At 34.5% G+C, this 23,335-nt stretch overlaps 2 protein-coding genes across 5 annotated transcripts; one reads left to right on the top strand and one right to left on the bottom strand.

Annotated features, from left to right (window-relative positions):
* The first annotated feature begins 1,243 nt into the window (after positions 1–1,243).
* On the top strand, positions 1,244–8,396 carry LOC142607411 (auxin response factor 4). 2 transcript variants are annotated; one of them, XM_075778897.1, is made up of 12 exons: positions 1,244–1,806; positions 1,963–2,019; positions 2,273–2,458; positions 2,566–2,650; positions 2,725–2,815; positions 3,208–3,372; positions 5,362–5,481; positions 5,581–5,656; positions 6,130–6,292; positions 6,416–7,155; positions 7,240–7,430; positions 8,053–8,396. In XM_075778897.1, exons 1-12 carry the CDS (start codon positions 1,462–1,464, stop codon positions 8,234–8,236), a joined length of 2,403 nt encoding a protein of 800 aa, XP_075635012.1. In that variant the 5' UTR covers positions 1,244–1,461; the 3' UTR covers positions 8,237–8,396. The 2 variants fall into 2 exon arrangements, with proteins under 2 accessions (XP_075635012.1, XP_075635011.1); XM_075778896.1 differs by having other exon boundaries at positions 6,413–7,155.
* A 1,540-nt stretch (positions 8,397–9,936) lies between these two features.
* On the bottom strand, positions 9,937–19,819 carry LOC142607189 (isovaleryl-CoA dehydrogenase, mitochondrial). 3 transcript variants are annotated; one of them, XM_075778616.1, is made up of 16 exons: positions 19,583–19,799; positions 17,241–17,312; positions 16,833–16,916; positions 16,689–16,746; positions 16,008–16,132; positions 15,881–15,925; positions 15,162–15,210; positions 14,941–15,050; positions 13,797–13,873; positions 13,074–13,124; positions 12,912–12,976; positions 12,249–12,403; positions 12,107–12,147; positions 11,966–12,020; positions 11,005–11,061; positions 9,937–10,424 (listed from the first exon to the last, which is right to left on the bottom strand). In XM_075778616.1, the coding sequence occupies exons 2-16, from the start codon at positions 17,283–17,285 to the stop codon at positions 10,278–10,280; spliced, it is 1,164 nt and encodes a 387-aa protein (XP_075634731.1). In that variant the 5' UTR covers positions 17,286–17,312; positions 19,583–19,799; the 3' UTR covers positions 9,937–10,277. The 3 variants fall into 3 exon arrangements, with proteins under 3 accessions (XP_075634731.1, XP_075634730.1, XP_075634732.1); XM_075778615.1 differs by lacking the exon at positions 17,241–17,312 and having other exon boundaries at positions 19,583–19,819; XM_075778617.1 differs by lacking the exon at positions 19,583–19,799 and having other exon boundaries at positions 17,237–17,312.
* Positions 19,820–23,335: the final 3,516 nt, after the last annotated feature.

Genomic DNA, 23,335 nt, shown 5'->3' with positions numbered 1-23,335 from the left:
AGTGATGAGACTTGAGATATAGGAAGAGTGGGACTGCTGAGAGCTCTCTGAGTCACTGAGTCCTAACAACTAACAACACGCCCACGATAGTTGCTGCCAAAAGTCTCAAGGGTCCCAACTTTCACATTGACAATTCTCTCCATTTCTCTTTTGTTTTTCTATTGATGAACCACTGTGGCACTGTCTGGTCTGATATCTCAATTCTCAAGCCTCCAGTGAATGCAACATAACTGAAAAAAGATTACCCATTTGCAACAGGACCATTTTCTGCTGGACCATTTACAACTTTTTCTTCATTACCTTATATGCACCCTTTCTTTTTTCATGTATGTCAAGTGAATACAAACACGGATGTCCGTCGAAAACATCAGAAACTGCCAATTGACTTAAAAAGTTTTTATTTTTTTGTAAAACGCTGCTATAATATAGATTAAACGCTTCTGTTACAAAATAGCTTGATTTTATCAAAAGCCAACAAAGTTTCTCAAGAATGGCTTAAAAAGGTTGTTGCTAAATGCTAATATATTACCCTTTCTAAAAAAAAAAATGTCAAGGCAATAAATAATGTGATTTTATACAGGTAAACAAAAGAAGTTGTAAATGTGCTTAGCTTTAAATGAGTTGCTTTATTTTCTTTTTCTTGAGGATGGCTAGCCTAATGGTAGCTTGCTATTATTAATTGGGGAAATATCTTTTTTTTTTTTTTTTTTTGTGTTGTACACATTGAAGTATTGAATGAAAACCCCCCTTTTGTCTGGGTGGAGGGCCTCACCCACAGTGACAGAAATTATGAATAAAAAAAAGAGAGAAAAAGATAAAGCAAAGACAAAGCAAAGGAGAGAGAGAGAGAGAGGGGTGGGGGAGAGTGTGGGTTCTGTACTGTCTTAGCCTGTCCCCCCCACCCAACACAGTTTCTCTCTCTTAACAGTCTTAAGTCTAAAAGCCACTACTCTCACATTGGCTTTTTTTGCCTTTTGCTTCTGTGCTTCCTATGCAATTGTCTATGTCTGCTGCTTCTGCTCCCCCTTCTCAGTACCTGCAAATGGGGGGGGAATCATACTTTGAATTTCTTGTTATTATTTGATACCCACCTCTTTTCTTCTCATCTTTTAGCCCTTTGGCTTGGTATCCTCCCAAACATGACTTTCTTGTTGTTTTCTATTCATAGGCTTCCACTCCTCTCCTGTTTTAGCTTTGTGGGTACCCCTTAATATATATATAATATATATATATATATATATATGAATTCCTTATTTTGATTTGACCCCATTTCCCAATTTCTTATTAGTTTTGGTTTTGTGGTAGTACCCTTTGCTATGACCACTTGATTACTCTCATCCCCTCCTTTTTTTATTTTTTTTTCTTTTTTTTATTTTTTATTTTTCATATTCTGGTGGTGTTGGGTTGGCTATTTGGTTGTACTTGTATTGAGCCACACACAAGAACCAACTCTGGGTATTCATGGAAATTGATCTGAACCATGCAGTGAGTGAGGTGGAGAAGAATGCATATTGTAATGGGAATTGTGGCAAGGGTGGCTGTGTCTGTTGTCTGTCCTCTTCTACTTCTTCATGTTCTTCAAATTCATCTTCACCTCCCAATGTGTCTTCTTCCATTTATTTGGAGCTCTGGCATGCTTGTGCTGGCCCTCTCACCTCTCTGCCCAAGAAAGGAAATGTGGTTGTCTACTTCCCTCAAGGTCACTTGGAACAAGCTGCCTCAGCCTCTCCTTTCTCACCCATGGAGATGCCAACCTTTGATCTCCAACCACAGATCTTCTGCAGTGTTGTAAATGTCCAACTTCTAGTGAGTTCTGAGTTTTTTGCCTTTTTTTTTTTTCAAAAAAAAAAGTTTTGATTGAATTGTGTGTGCTTTCTTCTTTGTAAAGTTCCTCCAATTTAGCTCACACACAATTCAATATTCTTTTAACTTGGTTATGATGTTTGTTCTCTCTTGAAACAGGCCAATAAGGAGAATGATGAGGTCTACACACAGGTTACTTTGCTTCCTCATCCAGAGGTATGATTCTATTGCTGCTTGGATTTTAGCAAATACTAGTATTTTATGTCAATAGAAGGAAAAAAAAAAAATCAATGTTCTAGTGACTTCTTAGATCCTTGTTGCTTTGAAATTAATTTCTCTGTTACAATACTCCTTTGTTCTAGGAGGGTAAAAAAAAATGTCACATACAGTGCACAGAGCTCCCACTTTTATGGGGTTTGGGAGAGGTAATATTTTGATGATGATGATGCCAATTTTGTTTGTTTTGTAGTTGGTGGGAAAGAATTCAGAGGGAAAAGAGCTTGAGGAGTTAGGGGTGGATGAGGAAGGGGGTGGAGGATCACCCACAAAGTCTACTCCCCACATGTTCTGCAAAACACTCACTGCTTCTGATACCAGCACTCATGGAGGCTTCTCTGTTCCTCGTAGAGCTGCTGAAGACTGTTTCCCTCCTTTGGTGTGACTTTAAAGATATTATATTCTCTCCTTTTCTAAATAGATAATTTAACTGAGTCACTGTGATTAAATTGACTTGTAAAATTGATTGGATTTCCTTCATTGTAGGATTATAAGCAGCAGAGGCCCTCTCAAGAGCTTGTTGCGAAAGACCTGCATGGCGTGGAGTGGAGGTTTCGACATATTTATAGAGGTAATGCTGATATAACTCTGTTGAGGTTTAATTGACAGAAACATTGATTGAGTGTGATTTTTATTTCTTTTCAGGTCAGCCAAGGCGGCATCTGCTCACTACAGGATGGAGTATTTTTGTAAGCCAAAAGAATCTTGTTTCAGGGGATGCTGTGCTCTTTCTAAGGTATATATGCTTTTCAAAATTCTAGTGGCATTTGGTCACCACATGGTTGTCAGTACGTTTCCTTTCTCATAGGAACGAAGGCATATTTTATTTCACCTTTTCTTAATGAAGAGTATCTATTATACCATAATATAAAATAAAAGATCTACATATCTCAAAATGTCAGAATTTTTTTTTAAAGGACATATCAGAAATTTTCTATTCATGTAGAGAAATAGACAAATTTCATTTGCTACCTAATTGAACTAAACAAGTAACAGACATTTAGGGGGCAAAATTTTCAATTCCATGCCTACAAAATAACATGTTCCATTTGGTGTCCACATGTGCCCCAATGTGTCCACCATCTAGTTATATTAATGTCTTTCAAACATTTATGATGATCTTTCTAGGGGTGAAAATGGAGAGCTGAGGTTAGGAATTAGAAGAGCTGTTCGACCAAGAAATGGTCTTCCTGATTCAATTATTGGCAATGAGAATTCTTATCCAAAAGTGCTTTCACTAGTGGCTAATGCAATATCCACTAAGAGCAAATTCCATGTTTTCTACAGTCCAAGGTATTACCTACTGTCCATCATCTGCTTATTTTATCTAAGAAAATGCACCTTATAAACTATTGTTAAAATTGTTGTGTCTTCCATAATATGTTTCCTATCAACTTAATTGACCGTCTTGTTTCTCAGGTAACATTGGTAGTTGATATCAATAGTAAATATGATTGCAGTGGATTTTTTTTTCTTACTTAAATCTTCTCTAGCTAAGAATTTAATCTGTTAATTTAGGTCATGTATGTTTAATGTTTCATTGAAGCTTTTGAATTAAGGCCTGAGTTAAGGCTTGTGTGGTTATGATGATAGCCTGTAGAGGAAGTCTTGACAAACCAGATGACTGTATTCTTGAGTATGCTAGTGTATTTTATATTCACCTCATGATCTTAAGGGCAAGATTTAACAAGGGCAATGAAACATAAGTGTCAATTATATGCGAGGCCAATTTGAAAATATGTGCTAGAAAGAAATAAAGAAACTGAGAAAGAAAAGGGAAACTGAAGCATGTTCTTTGTTCCTTGTTAAAGCAAAATAACACAAGCACTAGCAACAGAGTGCTGCCAAGAGAATATAACTTATCTTAGTAGGGTGAGGGAGACTTAATGCTTTGAATGAAAACAACTTAATTGAGATTGTAGAATATGGCTACAAATCACAAGTCTTGCCTCCATGAATGTGCGGGCAATTCATTTATACATTGGTAGTTCATGGATGTTTGACGTTTATGATAAGATGTATGCGTGGACATGAATCGTGGGTGGAATTATTAGAAACTATAATAATGTGAGTAGTCCTATATGTTTTTTGCGAAGTCTGTTGATGGGTTTGGGAGCTTCCATCTTTGTACTATGGATCCAACCATGTCAGTTTTCTAGGAATCCTCCAATAACACCTCTCAGGGGCTTCTCTCTATCTTGTGTTAAATGTGCACAATGATTAAAGGATGACTTGCATTCTCCCACCCTAAACTATAAGGTCAATTGCAATGTCCTCTTTAAACTTCAAATCTCGGCAACCAACCTTCTAGATTATGGGGTCAAGTTGCAATGTCCCTCTGCCTTTAAAGTTTCTCTAATTTCCATTTACCTTCAAATTCACACACTTATCACATGATCATGATCATGTGTTTTTTTTTTATAAATATTTTTATCACATGATAAGCATGTTAAAATTTAGGTTAATATGACTCAAATTGAAAGGATTCTACTAGTGGGGGCGTTACAACTAATCGCATAGTTTAGGTGTTGATTGTTCGAATTTAAGGGAACATTGCAAATGATCCTATTGTTTAGGATGTGAAAGAGCTTAACCACAATAGTATGATAACCAGGCCCTCAGCATTGGGCAGGTTGCCCCTTGGTTGTGTTATCAAACAACTCCAAAAGAATCGAATATGCTGATTGTTGTAGACCATGAAGTTGATGTGAGGGCGGAAGAGCATCTGAGCATGGAATCATGGAAATGCTCAACCTTAGGAGGTTTAAAAGGTTTCAATCGTGTAGGAAGCTGGAAAGATCTGTGCTACGACATCCAAAAATTTTATATAATTTTTTAAAATATATATATATATATATTTATAACACATTGAAAATAGAAATCTAGAATTTGTATTACAATATATAAAATTTAAAATATTAGTATATCTAATTTACATATATTAGAGATAAAGAACGAGAAATTTGTCATTGAATAGGAATTTTAAATACCTCTCCATGTGACCTTTATATCAAGCTATAGTTTTCCCCCTTTTTCCCCACCGGCCCCCCCCCCCCCCCCCACTTGAACTCATTATGATAACTCTCTCGTTTTATTTTCTATTTGGGTATTTTGAAGTCTTCCCAAATTGAAAAGCATTAATCATGTGATGTGAAGTAATAGCTCTTAAAGGTGTCTGTTTGTTGTCTTACTGATTTTTAGAAACTTTTAAGCATAGTTGGTAAAGCATATGCTTGGATAGAAATAACTTTGTAACATGTTCTGTTCAATGCTGAACCGCAGGGCAAGTCATGCAGAGTTTGTCATACCCTACCAAAAATATGTCAAAAGCATCACCAATCCAGTGACAATTGGGACAAGATTCAAAATGAGATTTGAAATGGATGATTCACCAGAAAGAAGGTCTTCTTTGATTTCATTTGATTACATGACATGACCAATATTTTTGCCTCACTATGATTCTCTTCTCAGGATATAATATCAGATTCTGCTTCCTCACAGGTGTAGTGGCGTAGTCACTGGAATAAGTGACATGGATCCCTACAGGTGGCCTAACTCAAAATGGAGATGTTTGATGGTGAGCTTTGTTGTTTTTCTTTAAATATTATCAACTATAGTGAATGTACTTGAGTTTGAGATACCATTGAATTTTACTCAAATGATCTTTTATAGTCCATTTTCTTGATGTAAGTTAGCACAAAGTCCCCCACCCCCAAACAAACAAACAAAAAAGTGCTAATAAACACCTTCACATAGAAATATGACATCATGATTTAATCACCATTCTGGAATCTAGTAATTACCTAGGGAACCACTCTTTAAGTGCAGATTATTGTGTCCATCCAAATGAATTTTTGGTCTAAAATTGAATTAAATATGGCCTTGGCAGGCCCTTCAATGAATACTGTCTTAATGACATTTAAACTCATCTGACGAATACACTACACATGCATCTTTTTTGTGTCACGAAATTCATATTGAAAAACACGAGTTCTCTAATGAACATGACATGACCATTTTAGCATTAATATCTTTTATAATACACAACAGGTCAGGTGGGACGAGGATATAGCAAGCGATCATCGTGATCGAGTTTCACCATGGGAGATTGATCCTTCTGTTTCTCTCCCACCCTTGAGCATTCAGTCTTCCCCAAGGCTTAAAAAACTGAGGACAGGTCTGCAGCCAGCCCCACCTGACAACCCTGTAACTGGTACAAATCTTTCCAATGAGCTAGTAAAATTAACTCTTAGTTATTTGTATTTTCCTTCAGCAAAAAAAAAAAAAAAATCTATTTGTATTTTCCATTGAGATAGTCTGATTTTTCTTGCAGCAGGAGGGGGTGGGTTTTTGGACTTTGAGGAGTCTGTAAGATCCTCTAAGGTCTTGCAAGGTCAAGAAAATATAGGTTTCATATCACCCTTCTATGGATGTGATACTGTAAACCGTCCACTGGATTTTGAGATGCGATCCCCTGCACATCAAAATCGAGCATCAACTGGGATTGAAAAGTCTAATATTAGTGAGTATTTGACGGCTCATCCCACCACCTACACAGGCTTTGTGGAATCTGATAGATTTCCAAAGGTCTTGCAAGGTCAAGAAATATGCCCACTGAGATCATTGACAAGAAAATCTGAATTTAATTTAGATGCTTGGAGAAAACCCAGTCCTGGTTGCAATTCTTTCAACATGTATCAAGCATCCAAACCCAATTTCTATCCACTGGAATCAGAGAGCCTTCAAAGCATGTATTTTCATTATAAAGACATGTATAAAGCTGGCTCAGATCCCAGAATGCGCTCTTTTGCAAATAACTTAACAAGAGAGAATGTCTCATTCAACCCATCTTCTATTCAGACAGGGGTTATAACAAATGAATTTGGAAAGCCAAATCTACCAAATGAGCATAGGCCAGCAACACACGTGCCTGCTCCTCCCACTTTAGGGACAAATATGAGAAATCCAAAAGATGAAAATTTTAATGGAATTGTGACTGGCTGTAAACTTTTTGGGTTTTCTTTGACTGGGGAAACTCCAAATTCACAAGTTTCTGGTAAGAGGAGTTGCACTAAGGTAAGCTACAATACAAGCAACTTTGGATAGTTACTAGCCTTTTTTACTTCCTTTGCCCACTTATGTTACATAATATGAGTGAAGGTTCACAAGCAAGGCAGCTTAGTAGGAAGGGCCATTGATCTCTCAAGGCTAAATGGATACGGTGACCTCCTGAGTGAACTAGAACGGCTGTTTAGCATGGAAGGCCTTCTACAAGATCCTGATAAAGGATGGCGGATCTTGTACACCGACAGTGAGAACGATGTAATGGTCGTTGGGGATGACCCATGGCAGTAAGTGTCTCTTGTTAGAAATAACCTTCTGCTATTTGTTATACCTAATAACCAGTTTATTGTGTGATGGTAATCAAATTAAACACATTTATAAACCTGGTCACATTTTTGTTGTAAGAAAAAAAATGTGTCTGTGTGTGTGGGGGGGGGGGGGGGGGGGGGGGAGGGGGAGGGGGGAAGAGAGAGAGAGAGAGGTTTGATCTCTCCTCTTACCCCTGAAAATAATTGTAGTAGTAGTAAATGAAAATGAATACTACTATTATTATTGGTAATAACAACAGTGTTCAATGGCTGTGGCTCAATAAGTTGAGATTAATAAGTTCTCATATTATGGTAGAGTACATTTTGGAGATGCATATTGGGAAAATTTTTTAAATTACAAGAAAGATGGCATCCGGTGAAGCTATTTTGTTTTTCAGTTGATTCATATGGTAGTAAAATTATACGATTAAAACATGTAAAAATAAAAATGAAAGAAGCAGTGGAAGGAAACTGGAGGTAGCGAACTTTACAAGACAAACTGATGGCAAACCTTGTTTATTGTGGTTCTTTTGGAAGATCTAAGGTATAGATTGCATCTCATTCATGACTTTTGTGTTTGGTATTTATTTTCTGGTGGCAGCGAGTTCTGTAATGTTGTGTCCAAGATCCATATATATACCCAAGAAGAAGTGGAGAAGATGACCATTGGACTGATCAGCGACGATACTCAGAGCTGTTTGGAACAAGCACCAGTTGTAATGGAAGCCTCGAAGTCTTCATCAGTAGGCCAACCGGACTCTTCTCCCACAGTAATTAGGGTTTAAGGATTACTTTTGTATTAGTAAGTATTATTATATGTTTGATCTGTTTGTGTGTGCTACTTATAAACACCTGCTTCTGGCTACTTATCTCCCTTCTGGTGAATTCTAAGTTCAGTGGTTGCTATTATCAATGAAGATACTGAACAATAAATTTGCATGCCTAGGCCACAGGGAAGTCCTAAGTTCATTGAACTCTTTTAAACGTTTGGTTTATTCTCATATATACAGAATATTAGGCAGCCCCGTGGCTGATGCTTTGCTACATATATATTAAGGCAGTTTTTCTACCAAAAAAAAAAGGCAGATTGATATCTTTTACCAGCAATTTCTTTAACTTTCTAACAACCTCCTTTGGTACTCTTAAATAAAGAGCCCTTTTTTATTCGTCAAAATTGTTGGTGGTTCATTGAATGGCTTCACTCTTTGAAACGGAGGACTTGAATTTTTTTTTAATGTTTCTGTTTTTGTTTTATTAATGGATGGTTCAATGTAAAACCCAATAATGACACTTTTCCCCTGGGGAGGTTTCAGGGTTAATAGAAGAGTCAAGGTCAAACTAATGTGCACGAATGTGGATTTAAAGCTTCACAGATGTTGTCCAAACACATAATTTTCACAGAGATGCCAAGGGATTTTCTGTGTTATGACAAAAAGATTGAGAACAAAATGTCTAAATCCAACAAAAAGAATAAATACAAATGTCTCATAAGTTTTCATGGATACATATATATATAGATAGTTCCTTGATTGCCCTCACGATCCGTTCTTTAGGGTTGGAGGCAATGTGTAAAGATCTCTACATCAAGAGACTGAAAATAATTCTTTATGGATACAATTTGATTTTTTTTTTGGATACAATTTGATTGGTAACGGTTTTAGCTTGCCACCAACCAAAGGAAGTCAATAACGTTCTAACACTGGCAATATTTTTTATCACATACAAATACAAATAATATATTTACACCACTATTTTTTTATTAAATGTTAATTTTAACCAAGTCCACCGGTGAATTACATTATTTTCATATATTTTCTAAGTTTGCAAAATTTCAAGAGGATTAAAAATCAATAACTGTGTCATCAAACAAATATTTAAAATTTAAAATTTTGTAGTTTAAAATTATGCATAAAAAATAAGTTTAAGAATTTAATGGTAAATAAAGTTTGATTTGCGTGAAATTTAGCATGCATTTTAAGAATATTAAGAACATGTAATTCAATGAAGATATTTTCAGATTATTATTCCAATAAAAAGTTATTAGATGGTGTAATTTTATTATTATTATTATTATTATATATGGTGATACTTAACCCCAAAACTATACACTGGCTGATACCAGTACTAAAATATTTTGTTCTCCTAAACAAACCGAAATAACCTACAATACAAAATTGATTCCCTTGCCTTGCCACCAACTACAAGCTTACTTATGTTTCTCCCGGACTTTAATAAAAATAAGGTCAAAATTACAAATTATATCCTTTAAGTTAAACATTTTTTTAATTCAACTCTTTTAAGTTTCATTTTTTAAATTCCATTTCTTTAACCATATCTTTTTTCTCTATTTTTCTGTCCTTCCATCTGGTTCCATCCAATATTATTTACTTTCCCAAATCAACGCCATTTTGTTTGATATAATGGTACAAATTAGACATAGCCAGAAAGGATTACATTGTAAACGAATGCAAATTGAAGGACTAAAATGAAAAATAAAAAATAAAAATTGAAACTTAACATACTAAATTGTAATCATATCTAAGTTAAAGATAATGAATATAAATTAGTTTCAACTCCAGCATCTTTGTTTTTAATGAGACATGGCAAGCTAGTTTGAAGTTCATGCCTTAAATTTATCTTATTCAACCAGTGAACCAGTGAATATTCATCTTCATCTGGACTTTTCTTTTCTTGACGCAAAATTTTATATTCACTGTAAAGAATCTCAAACAGCTTGGGCTGCATGTATGATTCTCCTGGAAGGAACAAGTGACACTGGAGGATGCTTCAGTCCAGCAACTTAAAAAAGAACGCACAACTTCTCTCCTACTGTTCCTTAAAGAGTTCACGACCTATAATCATTCGTCTGATCTCACTAGTCCCTGCCCCAATTTCATACAATTTGGCATCTCGAAGCAGACGACCAGTTGTATACTCGTTCACGTATCCATTACCACCTAAACATTGTATAGCCTGCAATATTGCATATAAGCAAACCTTTTTTTTTTTTAATTGGTAACACACCCAGTGGGTCTTAAACCCACAACTTCAATCTCTATCCCATTATTATGAAAGAAGTGTCATTTAAGCTATAACTAATCGGCAATATAAGCATACTATTTTGCAGGGATTGTATTTGTATGCATGTAATCTATTCAATGAATGAAATCTCTATCACTGCTGTAATGCTACTGGTCACAGGTCAAGATAAGGAGGGGCTCTATTGGATTGGTTCTACAGATTTCTTAGTGGGGGAAAAATAAATAAATTTGCATGAATTCTTATGTGTTACAGGCTTCAGCTAGGGCATTCAAGCAATATGGCCCTACACGAATCAAAGGGGTAGAACAGTACCAACTACAGATCTTCAGCATTTGTTGAGTTTATTTTACTAAGGATCCTTGCTCGTGTTAGCTTAGACAAATTCTTCTTTGGGAGGGAAGAAAAATCCCCAAGGATCAAGGATTAAGATATGCATCAAGTGAATAAATGCAACCATTACATAAGCATAACAAGAATAAATAAGAACAGAAGTTGTGCAATGAACTTTCACCTGTAAAGCAACTTGGGTGGCTCTTTCAGCTGCACAAAGTATTACTCCAGCACAATCCTGAAAATTTGTGTTCTGGTTAGCTTATGATTCAGTTAGCAATCTTATGCTGCTATATGAGAACCTTATAATTTCTCTTTCATGAATGAAAAAAATATGTGGCAGCATTGCCATTGCTCCATAATCATTCATAGAAGCAATAGAAAACAGAAATTATAACAATATCAAATTGGAGACAATTCCGAGGGGTGAAGCAGCGCGCCGGGGGGGGGGGGGGGGGGCAACATTCCATGGCAACTTTGCAGTGTTTCTTCAAACTTGATCAAAATTCATTTGCAACAAACATATGAATGGAAAATCAATAGATGACAATATGCAACCATATCAATACGTAGACACACTTTAATAGCCTCCCTCACATGCTAGCCTGCCCAATAACTTTGAAATGAATGTGGGCTTTATAAGTACAAAAGAACACAAGGGTTGAGCTTAAAAGAAAAAGGAGCACTAATACAATCTTGGAGAACAGATTATTCTTCATGATTAAGCTTTTAGAAAATGGGCCAATAATGTATAACATCACCACACACTAGCATTCATATTGATGTAGACTAATAGAAATCATAAGTAAAACAAAGAGCAGCCAGTATTTGCAGTCAAAACTGGTCTGCCTTCTTTAATTGTCAATCCAAGGGTAACCCTAAAAGCAATTTTTTTTTTTTGGGCTAATAACCAAAAAAATGTGACATTTATTATAGCTTTGATGATTGGAGTGGATTTCAAAAGCTCCAACGTTCACCAGCAAAATTCATTTCATTATGGACCCAACTTTACAATATGAATTTGCAATGAACACGAACATGCTGGCTAGAGATTCAAATATTGTTAGATGCATTAAAATCTGAAGAATTATACTTGGACCCAAGAAAGAAAAGAAAAAGAAATATCAAAATTTAAAAGGCACCTTAGGGTTAGTTTTTCCACTGTCAGAGTCTCTTGCAACAGAATACACATATGACCTGAAAAAAAAAAAAAAGTTAATTTCTGCCACATGAAAGATTAATGACTGTAAATAACAGTGCATCATAAAATCAGAATCCCATGCCTTGAGGATTGTAAAGAAGTATACATGTCGGCAATTTTACCCTGCAATTGTAGATCAATAATCAACATAAGGATTAGGATTCATGCACTGAAACAACTACACATCATCAGAATAATCAGTTGTGTCAATAATAATCATGAACCTGTATAAATTGAAATTCCCCAATTGGACGACCAAACTGCTCACGCTGTCGAACATAAGGTAGAACAACATCAAGACATGCCTGCATAATACCTAGAGGCCCAGCTGCCAATACAAGCCGCTCCAAATCAAGCCCTGACATCATGACATAGACTCCTGAAATCAAAGGCAAACGTCTTATGAGAGATAAGACTTGGGTAAAGTAAGATAGACTGTCATCATAAATTACTACAACAAGAACTAGAAACATTTCGGTTACGCTATTAATGTGACATAATAACAAGACCGTTGGCGATTATAATTCAGTTTAACAAGAAGTTCTGATTTTCGGCAGGGGGGGTGGGGACTACTACTTTTTCAGTTACGCTATTAATGTGACATAATAACAAGACCATTGGTGACAATAATTCACTTTAACAAGAAGTTCTGATTTTTCCGCATGGGGGGGGGGGGATTTTAGACAACTACGACTTTGATTAGTAGTTCCAAATCAAATTAACCAAAATTACGAGTAATTAGGTTCCCAAAGTTTCAAGAGCAACCGGGTTCCTAAATTTATAAGAGTATCCTAAGCATGCAACTTGTTGGTACTCACATTAGGCATCCAACATAATTAAAAAATTTCCTTCCAGTAACAAAATTATGAGATTATGGAATGCAAGACCTTTTCCTTCCTGTCCAAGAACATTTTCTTCAGGAACAAAGCAATTTTCAAAGACAAGCTCACATCTGCTCAGACCATTCCATTATTAGTTGAAGATAGGGACAGCTGAGTCAGAATTGGACTTCAACAAAGATATTACATTTAAAGAAAAGTATAACATACGTATCACTTCCGCGCATCCCAAGTTTGTCTAATTTCTGGGCAGTACTGAATCTGCAGTCACCAAAAAAAGAATTAACATTTACAAAAACATCATGGATTCAAGATGTTCCTGTTTCAGCCTCCTAAGGTAATTTTAATTTTTTTTTTTTTTTTAAATATTCCTATTGTTACTTTATTTTGCTTTTAATCATTTCAAGCAATCTTCATTTTTATTCACATTGGGTGCCAATGAAAAGAAACCATTCCACCTTGTTCAGTATTATCTATTTAAGAATATTAACATACTCTCAATATGAATGTCTACCTCCAGAAAACATGTTTATTCTATATATATATATGGTCTCTCTCCCAGAACCCTCCTTTTTTTTTTTTATAAGTCCCTCCTTAGTCCTTACTTCTCTTATCAATCAAATCATCATGCAGTTGGCATAGCCACAGCGCATTGCTCATCTAAACTTGAGGTGGGAATCACAATCATGTTTTAAACAGTTTTGATCATGTGTATAAAAGTCCCAATGTTTGAGATATTGTCTGGCTCATACTAATGCTATTTGTAACCAGTGCACATGCCATCTATGAAGCCCCATTACCAAAGTTCCCCTCTTGGACTGGCTATAGCCCAACATGAGATAATTGCTCAATTATATTTCCCAATGACATCCAATAAAAAGTTTGACTTGCACATGTGAAAAGATAACACTAAATCAACTCTAGTGCAAGTACCCGGGCATTCCCTTTTCAATGATGAATGCTGTGATTCCTTTTGAGCCAGCTGTTGTGTCTGTTTTCGCATAAACAACCTGTCCCAGTTCTACAAATCAGTTGTAAGAAACACAAGAATATAAGAAAAGTAATACAGTCTAAAAAGCCAAATTGATAGTTGTATAAGCTATTAAATTCTGTTATCATCCATAATTTTGACCATGCAATAAGGCAAAACAAAATGCCTTTGAGGACTAGAGTTAACTCTTTTCCCTTCAATTTTAATTCAAATAGATTCAAGAAAATTGCAGTAAGAACCTAGATGATGTATGATCATCTACCCACAAATGAAGACAGGTGATTCACTTGCATGCATAAGAATATGGCCCAGAAGCAAATATAATTGGTTAGCTCTAAAAAACAGGAAAATTTTCTAGCTTTTTTTTGGGTTAACATTCAAGGGTGCCTTTATCTGTTCAATTGATTAAACCATCTATTTTCAACCTTGGAGTCATTCTCATTGAAAGAAGGGGATTTTGTCCCTACTGTCAATTACTTAGAGAAGATGATCATACAATCATACGAATAGAATGCTGTCAATTAGAACCCAAAGAAAAGATAAAAACGTTGTACGCTAAAGAAGCTTCTTAGCATTGAGTTCTGAACATTGAAACATTAACCTCACAAGATGGTGGATCTAACATGAATATTACCAGAGAGAAACTAATCACAAGTCACAACACTACAGAGTTTCTATCATGGAGCAAAAGGTTGCATCTATTTGAATCTCATATATTAACGCCAACCCTAAAATTGTATGGCACTAAGTCGCATCCCTCAGTATATGCTGCAGTCCACTGGTGAGGACATAGAGAGTTGACCACTAGACACAGAAAGTAATGGCTATTCTGTGGCAGAATGCTCTCTACAGAGAACTATAGAAAATCTGAAATCCTCTCATGTTCATGAGAAAAGAAATTTAAAAGTATAAATTTCAAGATCAAACTGTATGTTGGCTGACGTGTACCTCATACATAGTAAACTGACATTTATTTTTCCAACATCTAGTGAATGGTTTTGCCACTAGATATAGTATACAATTAACTAATAATGTGCAATGATAATAACAAGCATAACAAGAGGAAAACAATTCTAACAAGAATACCAATGTTTGAGCAACTGGGCCATTGGTGCACCACATCTTGTTTCCATTTATAATATAACCCCCATCTACCCGATCAGTCTTGCATTTCATACTAACGACATCAGATCCAGCTGAGAACAAAAAAAGATAAATCAGTAAAACTATGTAAAGAAAAGTTGCATAGGCCTCAACAACATCTATAAACATAAGACAAAAACAGAGTAATAGTGTAAATAAGTTACCATTAGGTTCACTCATTGCAAGAGCTCCTACATGCTCCCCACTGATAAGCTTCAGAAAAAGAGATTAACAAGGTTAGCAAAAAGAAGTAAACAACATCAGAGCAAATTCATCTAAATATAGGAAGTTGAAGATGGAGGGGGGGAGGGGGGGGGGGGGCAGAAGTGGTGTCGTGCATTAGAAGAGAGCAAGTAGCATTCAATTCAATTCAATTTACCTGGAGGTTCTTCCCCTTTTTTCATCACAGTTTAATTCACACAAATTACCATGATTGGTCAAATTATGACCTTATTATGGATTATACGAGGCATGGAAAGTTTTCATATAAAAAGCTGTTGGTGTTGGCAAATTCAACCATCTCTTTCAAAGGATTCACCAAAAACTTGTTTTTTGATGAGCCATTATTTTTTATTGGCAAGTTGCACTAGTACCCCATGGGTTCTAAACCCACAAGCTCACCTCCAACAATTCTTGTGGGAGAAAGAAGTGACATTTGAGGTAAAACCCATTTGCTTGATGAGCCATACTTGAACCAACATAATTTGCTATACTATCCATTGCTATGTTATCATAGATCTTCTTATACTTTACTTGCTGGAGCAATTATCTGAATAAGTAGTATTAGTAACCTAGACCAAGTATTTGTCAGTATTTGTCATCTGAATAAGTCATGGCTGTAAATAATGGAAATATATAATTTGGAAATAGATCAATAAAGAACCTTTGGCAAGTATTTCTGTTTCTGGGCAGTGTTTCCATTCCTCACCTACAAAAAGGAAGGAAACGGGGGTTAAGAATAAGTAACATCTAAATATTATTACAAACTGAAAGATAGTTCTCTTTATTACCAATTGATTAATGCAAAGGTTAGAATGGGCACCATAGGAGAGGCCAACAGACCCAGAAGCACGACTTATTTCTTCCATCGCTATACAGTGATACAAGTAACCTAGACCTAGTCCTCCATATTCCTCTACAAGAGAACCAAGAGTTAACTACTGGAAATTCTGAAAACAGGGTGGAACATGATGACAATACATAAAAAATGAACTAAATTGCGGAACCAATTCTTTGTAGTGGGACTAGACTTAGTTCAAGTAACGTAATGAAGAAAACTTATTTTGGAAATATAAACACTTGGTTCAATTAATCCATATTTTGGAAATAGCAACACTTAGTTTAATTAACTTAATGAGGAGAACTTATTTTGGAAATAGAACCACTTAGTCCAATTAATCCATATTTTGGAAATAGCAACACTTAGTTTAATCAATTTAATGAGGAAAACTTATTTTGGAAATAGAACCACTTGGTTCAATTAATCCATATTTTGAAAATACAAATACTTAGTTCAATTACTCCATAATCTTAAACAATAAGAAATAACACAGCCCAAGAGGAGAAAAAAAATTGGTTGCAGATGAATATGGAGATCTTCCATCAAAACATACCACAAACCATAACACAAGGCAGTGAAAACTCCTATAGAGGTGGATTAACCAAATTCTTCTATTCATTTAAAACTCTACCTGGTGCTGTAATTCCATGGAGATTGAATTCACCCATGAGTTTCCATAAGTTAATCCCCTGAAATAAGAAAACGAAATACATTCATAGCTTAACTACAGGATAAGTAGAGTTTATAACATGAAAAAAGTATAACTTGTACATACCTGTGGGAAAGAATTCGTTTGATCTATTTTTGATGCATGAGGGGCAATGTTCTCTTGAGCAAATTGAGCAACACTTTCTTTGAACTACAAAAATTGCATAGAAATATGTCAAAATGCTATAGGCATTATAGAACCTACTTAGCTAGTAACATATGCTCTTTTTTTCTTTTTTATAGTTAGAAGCATATGCTCTTTGAAGAAAGCTTTTCTAAAAAATAGCTAAAAAAAGAGTCTCAAGTTAGATCAAATTCTTCAACAGCTTCTTGAGTTACAAGAAGAAGCTTAGCAAAAACACACACATAAGTGCCTCTTCTTTCATATCGACATGAAACTAAGTCAAAATGTTTTTTACAATTTTTATTGACAGTTAGTCAAAAACCAAAACAGAAGTTTGAGGAGCTCACTGACAAAAAAAAAATCAGTCCCTACTTTCTCCTTTTGCAATAAAAGCATCTCTTTTGCAGTTATTCAATCTTTTACCTAAAATAGAAAATGCAAAATATTAAAACCTGTAAAAAAAAAAATTGAAAGCATGTATACATGGATTATCTTTCTCTTTTGTATTTACTAACTTGCTGGGTGATCAACAAGATTTATTTCATTGGTTTGAATCCAAGCATTTGAGCACTTGAAATTTCAAATTATAACTACAGTTAATTTCACCCTAAAAGGCCAGCCATATCAAGAGCTCTCCGCAGTTGTTAATATAGCCTAGATCAACCTAATATGCCTAACAACTTAATAGTCCAAATTCACACAATTTCCTTGTTTTCCAATAATTATTTTTACCTATTAAAAAAAAAGTCCAATTCCACACAATTTGGATATCACAATCTTCCTCACTCAAATCTCTAATATCCTTGTCAAGACCTGTTACACTACAACACTACTAATCACATGGTTGTCACAATTTGAGTAGGGCTAGCCACATTTGTGCTATAACCAAAAATAACTATTCACAATTGGAACTCCCCCTTGATATAGCCTAAGTTGGCATAGAACGTGCAAATTCACACAAGACAGGCCATTAGAAAACCAATATGTTACATACACAATATTTTATTGATTGCTACAATGGAACCAATGCCTTCAAGTTTGATATAATGGTCTCCCTTGAGGGAATTCAAACTTCCAAGTTAGACTAGCTAACAATTTGTAACTTGGGAAATCATGACTATCTTTCGTTCATCCACAATTTTACCCATGGGGCATCTCAAATATCCCATTCTCTAGCAATACCAAAATTTCATTTAGGATTTGGTAAACTTCCAAACATTGAGAATATATTGAAACTCTAAAAAACTGCTCCACTCGAAAATATTTAGCTAGTTGGGTCCTCATTGCCATTGAAATGTGAATATTTGAGTTTTGCTACTTTTGGAATGATAACACAACTCGAACTCGTTGTACTTGGTTCAATCACTGGACCTCCCCGTCCCACATCAACTATGGCACCAGTGAGCTTTTTGCATGATCGTGACTTTGGTAGCTTTTTGCATGATCACGACTTTGGTTACCAACTTACCATGAAATTGATCGAGGTGAGCATACATCATAGCAAGCATCTGTTGCATCTCTTTGAAAATTTGTTGTCCTGAAGCTAGAATGCTAATCTTAGCTTCTAATCGCTCAAAATGGAGACTCCTACATGACTTGCTCTAATATCATTAGCTACGTGCACAATTTTTTTATTGGTTGCTTCAAGGAAACCAAGGGCTAATAAAATGGACTACTTTGACAAAGTTGATATATAATTCCTAGACTAGATAACAATTTGTAACTTGGAAAACCATGACTATCTATATCAATTGAGTAAATCAGAATTTACACATGAAATTTCAGTGACATAAAATAGGCTTCAACTTTCTAGAATTAATCGACACAACAAATCATAACTTATCCTAATCCAAATTAATCTACCTCATCCTAAGTTAAACTAATTTATTTGAAACAATGTTGGTAAAAAAAAGCGTCAAGCACACAGGCTTCTTGGAGCCTAAGCGCAAAGCGCAAGCACACACCTAATTGAAGTAAAGTGCATATTCGAATCAAATATAGCATCTTATAACCTCTAATATAATTATTCATGACATATAAAAAAAAATAAAATAAAAACTTTTATTAAAAAAAAATTGATATTTTTCCTATTTGCAATTGTATAATGTTTGAAGTTCAAATTTCACTTAATAATGTTTGCAATTGATATTTTTCCTATTTCAATTTCTTAAAAATTTTATATAGTAAATTGAAAACAATTATCAATGAACAGTATTTTAATAAACTAGTCATAGAAAGTTTAAACATAACATTTCATATAATTCTCCTGCACTTTATAAAAATACAACACCATGATAGTTATGATCAAAACATCAAATTAAGTATATGATTCAATCAACATACATCTAAAAGGCTTTTGACATGTGAACAAAGAAACTGCTTTTGTAATACAACACCTCAAGAATAGCGTATGTATAATAAAAAATCAATGGTCCATGTCATTTCCTTCAAGATTAATCAATTTGTTAGATTAACAACACACTGATTTGAAATCAACAAAACGTAGCACTATCATTATTACCTAATACTAATCAAAACAAATTAGATTCATAACACAATTTCCAAAATAAATCACAAACACACACACACACAAAAACAGACATTGGAACGCACAAACATACACACACACACACACACATACATACATACATACATACATACATGCATGCATGCATACATATATTGAGAGAGACCTGTATCTGAGTATCATCGAAGAGTAGAGCGGTAGAAAAGTGTCTCTTCCTTGTGAAAATACTGGCACATACAGACCTCGCTGCAATAAACCTTTGCATCGCTACGCTATCTAATTTTTGGTTTTGGAGTTCAAAGAGAAGAGAAAATTAGAAGGAAAAGATTAATTGAAAGAATCGGAAGAAGAAGGATAGGTCAGACAGAGTAGGGAACCCCTTAACTTATAGGCTATAGGCTATAGGCTATAGGCTATAGCAGTGTAAATTTTTAAGGTACAGCCGAGCTCATAGCTTGTCCGTATCCAAATATGGCAATTTTAATTATTCTAGGGTTTCTATAAGGTACAGCCGAGCTCATATGAACCTCTGAGATCGTGATTAAAACTCAAAGCTAGTAATGTGATTTGGATTTTGCTAATGTGTGTCCTAAGGACACGTAATAACTTATCATTTTTGGAAAGTTTTTCTTGAAAATTGAAAGATTTTGATAATTTTTTTAATTTTCGAGAAAATTTTTCTATAAATGAATGGATTAACGTGTGTCCTTATGGTACACATTAACCAAACCCATGTGATTTTTATAGGCTGTCAAAAAAAATTTTTGATGTGATTTGTATAGGCAGTTTAGATTTTTTATTAGGTCCGATTAACGTGTGCCCTTAGAGCACACTTTAAGTTATTCATTTTTTAAAATATTTTCTCGAAAATTGAAAAAGTTGTTAATATTTTCAAAAAAATATTTTCAAAAATAGCAAAATCCTTTTTTATTTTATATGACAAGTTGCTATGATTTGAGAGATGTTTTTTTAAGTTCACTGGACTTGGCACAGGTGATAATTACTAAAGAGGAGTGGAGTAAAGTGACCAAACTAGTGGGAGTTTTTAGTGTATACGACTGAAACTCACCGGTTTGTCCCGGTTCATGCCTGCTTCACTCGTTGACTAGGCTTACATGTGCCAATGCGTCAACAATCCTATCTTATTCTATCCTATCCTTCCTCTTTTTTATTTTAATTACCATACAACTTTTTTAATGAATAAATATTATTCAATTCTAAACTATAGGATCCACTTTGTAATGATTTGGAGTTTATATCATATGATTCATATCCTAGCCTCCTCTCTATCACAAAATTATAATGGTTTATTTGGATTGAGATGAGTAAAGTACACTTGGCTTTATAAACTAATTTTAAGCCAATTTTACTTTACTCTCGCTCCCTCACTCTCAATCCAAACTAACTATAAGAGGATACAATTTGCATAATTATCCCAAATAAAACAAATAAATAAATAAATAAATACAATTTGCATAACACATCCTGCTCTAGTGATTGTAGCATTTTTTTTTTTAAACTTTTCCTTGAGATTTTTATTTAAATCATAATATGCGAGCCATATTTTCTGAGGTTTATAAATTTGCAAAAAGTGTGACCATCATAATTAATTTTGTTATATACGGGTGCTGAGTTTATAATGGGAGAGATAAAAGAATAAAATCAAAATGTTAAATAATTGATGAGAGAGCGGAGGATGGGACTATTGATATGTATTAAAAAGGTTGAACTACCTAGGATATAGAATGTCACGGATAAATGAATACAATTTTGCTCAAATGCTAAATAATTTATGAGAGCGGAGGATGGGACCATCGATATGTATTAAAAATGTTGAATTGCCTAGGCTACAAAATGTCACGGATAAATGAATTTAATGTTGCTCAAATGCTAAATAATTTATAAGAACGGAGGATGGAACCCTCGATATGTATTAAAAAGGTTAAACTATCGAGGATATGCAATATCGTGGATAAATGAATACAATGTTGCTCTCAATGCATCTCTCTCTCTCTCTCTCTCTCTCTCTTTGAACCCCTATTAAGTCAAATTTAAAATTTCTTGAAATATAGTTAATAAAGTCAAATAGAGTTTTATGATTCTTATAAAAAAAAAAGATACGAGAGTTTTGTCAAAGTAACTATCTTAACAATTAATAACTCATTTTATATCTTGGCAATAGAGGTTGATTTATGGTAAATTATATTGATAATTAATAAGAATGTGACCGCTTATAGTAAAGAGAAGATAGTCATTTTAAAGTAAACACAGCTTTTATGTCTCAACTTTAATTATATAATAATTGAATATGATATTAAATACTTTAGTATAACATTTTTGTGAAAAAATATCATAAACTTTATCAGTTATTTCTGATTAGTTTTAATTAGCTCAACTGGTAAGTTTGTGATAGTTGAATAAAAGATTTGAGGTTCAATCCTGCTTACCAAAAAACTAATTGATATCTTAGTCTAATAATATATATATATATATATATATATATATATATATATATATATATTGTAGGGTCAATTGGCCCAAGAGTATGTATTGGGCGAGAGGCCCAATCTGAGGACACTAAATGGTTCGAGGATGTGGGAATATCGACCCAAGAGGCAGTGCTGATGGATAAAGAAGCGGAGGTTGATCAAGGTCATCCTGGAAGGTGGTCCGAGGAGGAGTCCATTCTCGGATAAATAAAGCCGAGATAGGAAAGGGTTGCCCGAAGTCCAAAGGCAATATTCTAGGAGATCCTATAAGTAAAGATATGTATGGTAGGTGTACAGGATAGGAATAAGGGCTATGAAATATCCAAGATGAAGCTGCTACCACCACATTAAATGCTCTGCAGCTAAACATTTGGCCGTATTAATGGGGAAGTGATGCCTAAGCATCAGAGTTCAGCCTTACAGCTATCTCTAAAGACTTCAAGGATGGACTGATGGAACAAGTATCCAAACTAGTAATCTGATCCATACGTGGAGGATGAAGAGAAGAAGAAAGATGATATAAAAGGAGGAAAAGATATTCAGGAAAAGGGATCGAAAATAGGAGAAAGAAAACACTGTAGACATTAAGATCAATATCTGTAACCTGTCTTTGAGAAAGAGAAATATAGGAACTAGCCTCCTCGGCTTGAGTCCGAGGACAATTTTTTTTTATATAAACTATCTTATCTGTATGATGTTGCAATCTAGCCCATTATCTTTGTTATTTAAAATCACTAGAACCTAGATTTCAAGCTCACTCTCTACAAATTCATTGTATTGGGCTTTTTAGGCCTATCCCAATCTTGTTTTTTGGGTTTGGGTGCAACTTGTGTCCTTATATATATATATATATATCATTGGTTTTCTTAACAATAAATTTGTAGTCAAGTTTTTGAATAATAACAATAACATTTATTGTCATAATTTCTTTATATAAATTTTTTTCTATTATTGATGTTTAGAGTTTTTCGAGCACATAAGTATTCCTTGAATGTGCGTAGTTCTCCCATCCTACACACATTAAGTAATTACAAAAAGAAATCTCTTAGGAGCACTCTAAGATAATGGTTATAAATTTTGAACCTAAGAGTTTGAATCACCAAATCAACACTTTGAGGTTTGTATTATGCTAGTTTCGGTATTTGTACAAATATAAACATCCACAATCTTGAAAAATCCGATTCTTTATAAAATCGAAAGAAAGAGAGAAAACTATTTTTATAGATTGTGATTGCTTATGTAAGTGCTCAGAAAATAAAGACCCAAGCCCACTAAGAACAATAATACCTTATCCTTCAAATCAAGCCCAAACAATAGAATTTATTGAGAGAGAGTGAGAAAACACTTCAAGTGCAATTCTAAACTAAGTTCTAGCGTATAGCCAATGAGACTAGAGTGATAAAGAAATGAAGTATAAGTAGTGATTGAGA

This window comes from Castanea sativa, chromosome 8, assembly GCF_040712315.1.
Source record: "Castanea sativa cultivar Marrone di Chiusa Pesio chromosome 8, ASM4071231v1".
Taxonomy (NCBI): Eukaryota; Viridiplantae; Streptophyta; class Magnoliopsida; order Fagales; family Fagaceae; genus Castanea; species Castanea sativa.
Note: the sequence above shows the minus strand (reverse complement) of the source record. Positions and strands in the feature narration are given on the sequence as shown.